This window comes from Neltuma alba, unplaced genomic scaffold, assembly GCF_004799145.2.
Source record: "Neltuma alba isolate B1F8T4 unplaced genomic scaffold, ASM479914v2 tig00012839_pilon, whole genome shotgun sequence".
Classification (NCBI taxonomy): Eukaryota; Viridiplantae; Streptophyta; class Magnoliopsida; order Fabales; family Fabaceae; genus Neltuma; species Neltuma alba.
Genome location: NW_021637228.1, coordinates 179,168 through 185,716, shown reverse-complemented (window position 1 = coordinate 185,716; position 6,549 = coordinate 179,168). Strand labels below are relative to the sequence as shown.

At 35.6% G+C, this 6,549-nt stretch overlaps 1 protein-coding gene across 1 annotated transcript; it reads left to right on the top strand.

The window, feature by feature from the left end:
* Positions 1–255: 255 nt before the first annotated feature.
* LOC114731663 (trehalase) lies at positions 256–4,066 on the top strand (the record flags this gene model as incomplete). Its single annotated transcript, XM_028918883.1, has 11 exons — positions 256–746; positions 975–1,094; positions 1,479–1,594; positions 1,738–1,838; positions 1,917–2,026; positions 2,161–2,233; positions 2,320–2,484; positions 2,581–2,668; positions 3,251–3,350; positions 3,436–3,649; positions 3,753–4,066. Coding segments are annotated over 11 exons (1,698 nt in total), but the record flags the coding sequence as incomplete, so codon positions are not given.
* Between the last annotated feature and the right edge of the window lie 2,483 nt (positions 4,067–6,549).

Sequence of the window (6,549 nt, the reverse complement as noted above, 5' to 3'; positions counted from 1 at the left end):
GAGTTTAAAGAGAGTGGAGGGCAGAGGTACACAGCGCCGTGAAGAAGGTTGGTAATTTTCCAACAAGGCTTCGCGAAACTGTGATTCTGCTCTGACTCTGCATTCCTACATCATGTCTGCTTCAGGTATGGCAGGTTGCCAATAACTATTCCATTTTTTCCCTCCCCTCACAAATCATGTTTTCAACTTCATCTACTGTGCTCGCTAACAATTTCTATGGCGGTCACAGACTCTTCATCAGCTTCCCCTTTGGACCCAAGGCTTGTGAAACCCTCAATCCCTCTCGTCTCCTTTCTGGAACGCCTCCAAGAAACAGCAGTTAACACCTTTGGCAGATCTAACGTCGACCCAAAAAACTACGTTGACATGTCGTTGAAGTTCAGCTTGTCTGAGACAGAGGAGGCATTTGATAAGCTTGCTAGGTCTGCAAATGGCTTTGTACCAGCAATAGAGTTGAATGATTTTATAGAAAAATACTTGGATGGAGCGGATGACGATATGGAGTACTACGAACCAGAGGATTACGTGGAAGAGCCAGAGGGATTCTTGCCCAAAGTTGAGCATCCAGAGGTGAGGGCATGGGCATTGAAAGTCCATTCCCTTTGGAAGAACTTGAGTCGCAGAGTTTCAAGTAGGGTCAAAAGTCATCCCCATTTGCATACTCTTCTTCCTCTGCCTGCTTCTTTCATCATCCCTGGTTCACGCTTTCGTGAGGTTTATTACTGGGATTCCTACTGGATAATCAGGTTTTGTTTATTAGCTTTGATGTTACGTTAGCAGAAAACTGAAACCAAGCAAGATACTTTTTAGCTTTTCAAGTCTACGTTCCACTAAATCTTGAAGAAATCTCCATATCATACCAAAGCAACTTTAGATTTGGTTTAGCTAGATCTTTTCAGTATATCTCTTGGACATTGCCATTTGGGTACGAAATTGTCACAAAGGATCATTATTCTTTATACTTTGAGGTGCAGGGGCTTACTGGTGAGTAAAATGTACAAGACAGCCACTGGAATGATGACTAATCTTATTTCTTTGATAGAAGAATACGGGTTTGTGCCTAATGGTGCAAGAGCCTACTACACCCACAGGAGGTATCGTTTTCCCATCCGCTCTTCTTGTTTTTCTGCTGTTTGTGCTTCATGGAACCTTAAGAGTGTAATGCCAGAGGACTGTTGGTGTCTCATATGCTGAACCAGTGTTTTCAGACTGATTCATACTGGAATTATTCAACCTCTCCTTGAATTGTATGCTAATAGTTTAGCAACGTAAAGAAAATGACGAATACTTTCTTTGTTGTTTTATTATACAGTTTCATTATCTTAGAATAATATGGTGGGAAGGTTTGAAAAGAATATATTGCAGCATGATTTTTACTGTGTTCATTTTACGCTAACGTCATGTTCGTATGTATATTTTGAAATGTATTCATATGGTGATAGCAACTACATCTACAATTTTGTTTTGGATTTTTGCAGCCAGCCTCCCCTTTTAAGTGCTATGATTTATGAGATCTACAATGCCACTGGTGATATAGAGCTGGTCAAAAGATCGCTTCCTGCACTGAGGAAAGAGTATGAGTTTTGGAATTCAGGTATTATAATGAGCACAACTTATGCCTCAAATGCTGAACTTCATGGTTCATTATGGGTGATTGAACCATGTTTTATGATATAAAATTTTTCTTTATTTGGCTTGCCTCAAACTTTTTGGTTTTACCTTTTATTTATCTTGTAGAAATACATACGGTGACCATTGTGGACCCTCAAGGTTGTACTCACACCTTAAATCGTTACTATGCAATGTGGAATAAACCCAGGCCAGAGGGTTCAGTAAAGGTATGCCTTACTGTTTTGGGACTGGCTTATAAATGGCATGGAATTAGAATTGCAACTTATGGCTATTGCATGGTGCAGGACAAGAGATTTGCTTCCAAGTTCTCGGATGCTTCAGAAAAACAACACTTTTACCATGAAGTGGCTTCAACTTGTGAATCAGGATGGGATTTCAGCACAAGATGGTTGAGGTAATTACTCTATTGTATTTCACAGTGTTTATGAGGCTCACATGTAACCTTCAAAGTGGTCAGCTCTACTCATAGCTTACTAAATGATGCAAATTGCGAACAATCATGTGATTGTGATGCTGTTTTTGGTGCAGAGATCCGTTAGAATTTACATCAGTGGCTGCAACTTCTGTAATACCTGTTGACCTAAATGCATTTATTCTTGGGGTATGTCTTAGACCAATGAGTAAAACAAAATCCTGCATCTATGGTTTTTAACCGCCTGATTTGTGCTGTGATGCATGTTTGTTCAGATGGAACTTAATATTGCATTTTTTGCAAAAGTTACTGGAGATAATAGCACTGCTCAGCACTTCCTGCAACTTTCTGATAGTAGAAAGAAGGCACTCAACTCTGTTTTCTGGAACGCAAACATGAAACAATGGCTTGATTACTGGCTCACAAATAGTACATGCCAGGTATTTCGTCAATCTGATTTTGCATGGACACATCTGTCATTGTGTGATTTCTCTACCCTCTGTAATTCTTCTGAGTTGTATTTTTTGTACTTCTAGGGAGTTCAAGTCTGGGAAGATCAGCAGCAGAATCACAATGTATTTGCTTCCAACTTTGCTCCTTTATGGATGGAACCATTTTACTCAGGTAAATTTGATTTCATGTGACTGAATTTTGTACTACATATTCTCCATTGTATGGTTGAGATAAATTAAGAACGGCTTTAAGACTTGACTCGACATTGTTATCCCCATCATATCATTTTTTATAGAATGTCATTTTGGTTACTGACCTTGCATGCCAAATTTTAACAAACACAGAATGGACATTTGAGTCCGCAAATGAGTGAAGAACAGTTTCAGTCTTTTAGATTAGCATATCATAAAAACAAGAGGTCTTGATGTTGAAGATGGTTTCAACCTTTGCTTTTTCTGCCGTTGCGTTAAATGAGACGTTGGATACAAAAGTGAAAAGATATGAAGGGACAGGACAATAAAAGAGAATAGATTCAACCAAAGATGATGATTGCTTTAATTGAACTTATGGCGAGATGGGGTAACTTATGTTGTCTATATATTCGTTCTGGTATTTTACTAAAATGAGATGTTTGAAAAAATGTGAGAAGATGAAGGCAAAGGATAGTAACTTTCTGGGAAGGGAATCACAAAATAAGGTCATAGAATTGCAAGAACATTGGCTTACCCTTTGTTTAAAAATATATTTCTTAAGATTCTTCGATCGTGGGTAGCGTTGTTGAAAGTCTCAAAACTTGTGGGCTGGTTCGTGCTGCTGGGGTTGCGACATCTTTGACAAATTCAGGACAACAATGGTAAGTTAGTTAGAACTTAGGACAGCATCAAAGATTAAGGTTCTCGCATGTTAAGGTTATGAATCTTGAGACTTTGTTAATACAGGGACTTCCCAAATGGCTGGCCCCAAATTCAACATATGATAGTTGAAGGTCTGGTGAAATCTGGGTTGAAAGAAGCAGCTTCACTGGGGGAAGAAATTGCAAGGAGATGGATCACAACCAACTATATGGCCTACAAGAAAACAGGTGTGATGCATGAAAAATATAATGTGGAGCATTGTGGAGAGTTTGGAGGCGGTGGACTATATGTGCCCCAGGTATGTGTATCCATATATATACAGAAAACTCAAAATCTTACATTTTGCTTTGGGTTTAAGAGAACTATTTCAAATGTTTGATTGGGATTTGGATGCAATGCAGACTGGTTTTGGGTGGTCAAATGGAGTGGTGCTTGCTTTCTTGGAGGAGTTTGGATGGCCTCAAGATCGCGATATTGACTGTTCATTGATTTCCTCAGAAATTGACAATATTGGCAATTGAAACTGACCAAACATTCTATTCTGCTTGTCTTGTTTTGATTACGCTCATGCTAGCTACTATGCAATATAATTGAAGCTCTGTCCTAATTCCTTAGCTCCTTATAATAAGGTTGTGGATGATTAAAGATGCAAAATAGACCAAGCTACGTCTCTTGTGTTTTGGTAAGGATGGGCACTGTTTTGGTCCCTTAGTGATCATACTTGTAACTTTCACAGAATCACTAAACACCGAGTGCTACGTAGTTTTCACAACACTATATCGTCCCCTTCCATTTTTAAGTCTCTGGCTTAACACACTACAGCCAGACCAAGTGCTGTCTTTAACACCACTTCCCAAAAAAAATTAAATGAATGTTCAGAATTCAGAAAGTTGTTTCATATTAAAGAAAACAAATCTATAATAAGGCGGAAAGTATTTCTGTTTCTGGTGCTTCAGTGAAAAGATCATCGAAGGAACTAGGAAGGCACTATTTAAGTGAATATATATATAGGCACACACATACTTAAGCTTAGGTTCTAAAGCTAGAGTGGTAATGGTGGGTCTCTATCATGATCTTGTGCAGTACAGTAGAAAAATGGCGTGATCCCCGTTGGGGCAGTATCTAGGCTCTCTCACTTTTTTTTGCTCTGCAAAACACTACCGCATATGACATGGATGAAATTGAAATCTTTGGAAACAAATTTGGATTCTTTTAATTATTTAATGCGATTGTTAGGCTCCTCTCCTTTATATATGTTTTTTAATTTCAATTACTCATACCCTTGCTTTTTCTTTCTCTTTTCTTTTGTCCATTTTCTGGTGGAGATAGATGCGTCCAACCCCGTCTTACCAATCAACAATTGTCAGATGAATCATGAAACGAGGAAGAATATGATAAACAAATCACAAGGGAAGAAGAGGTGGAAGGATGATTAGTATCACTGAATGATATTTAATGAGTCATTTAAGAAACTGGAAAAGCTTTAAGCTCTAAATCTAAGGATGCGGGTCCTCTAAGATTCGACCCAAAAACAAAAGAAAAAGAGAGGCAATCATTGGAGAATTGTAGCATTCAAATGACGCCACACTCCCAATCACAAATTATAATTAATACAAACCAAATGTTGAAGTCTTTAAACTATAGGATACACATATAGCCACCCTATATAGAATGAGTGAGTGGCAAGTAAATGGCATATCCCATTCCCCATATATGCAATTTTTTAAGCAACTTGATTGATTCATGGAATTTAATCGTCCTCTTGATTCCAAACTGGTCAAATAAAGTTGGCAAACTAATCAACCCAAAGCAAAGCTCAGGATATGATTGATGATTGGGATTGCTATAAAAATGGCTTTATATATATATAAATATATATATATATTTATCAGATGGGTTTGTGTTTACAAGCAGGAGACAAAAAATAAAAAATAAAGAGAAAGCAACTTTTAGCTACTGGGAGAGGTTATATGCGTATATTATATATAAACTTAAAATACCCCTCATTATCTTGTACTCCTTAATTATACTCAAGTGTAATAAATGGAGTACCATATCATTTAGGTAAAAGTCATGAAGAATTTAATTTTTTGACGGGTAAAAGTTTCTGATTCTTGATTTGGAAAAAGTTACTATAAAATAATATAGTTGTTGGTTGTTGTTATACTGCCTCCTAACACTACTAAATATAATATTTAATTTATAATATAAATTGCACTAAATCTTATATTTAACACCGGATGGTAAGAAATCAGTTTTAGTGCTCATCATCTTGATGAGCACCCTAAACTTACCAGATCTTACTAAGATAATCTTCTTGATGAAATTCAACACTTAATTTTTGGGTGGGAATGGGATATTTAGATAATTGTCATATGATGTTTCCAAATATAAACATTAATTAGTCCTTCCTTGCTAAATATCATATTTACTATTCAAATTTTATTTATAAGAAACATTTAACATATTTTATTGAAATTAAAAAACCCTTAAAAGTTAGGAAAAAAATTGGTAAAAAATCCCTGTTTGAAAATTTAATTGTCCAAAAAGACCTGAATTTGAGTATGTGCAAGTGTAATCCGTGAATACAACATATCTTCTACTGTATGCAACATATCTTCCGTTATATGCAAATAACTTCTATATTGATAATTGTTGCACATCATTGATGATATGTTACACACAACGGAAGATATGTTGTATTCACAGATCATAGTTGCACTTGCTCAAATTCAGGTCCTTTTAGCCAATTAAATTTTAACTAGGATTTTTTTACCAATTTTCCCTAAAAGTTATGAATTCTATCTTAAAATTTAATATTTTTCAATTTCACTCTTATTTAATATGTATACTTTCTTTTAAAAAAAATCACAGCTTACCAAACAATAAATTGGGATAAATTTGTATATTATACAATAATTTTAATGATGTGAGTTATACACTTTCTCTCTATCTTATAATTATGAACTAGAAAGAAGTACTAATTAATTATATAGTTCAAAAACATTAAGAAAATGATTAAATTTGTTATATATTATTATTGTGGAAAATAATGTGTATCACTCTTTTTAAAATATATCCTAAAATGAGATAACATTACATGTGAGAGGAACCAAAAAAGTGAAATGAATGAGAACAATTTGGAGAAAAAATAGGAAATGGAAGAGATAAAGAAGATTGATCAAAACAAATATTTTG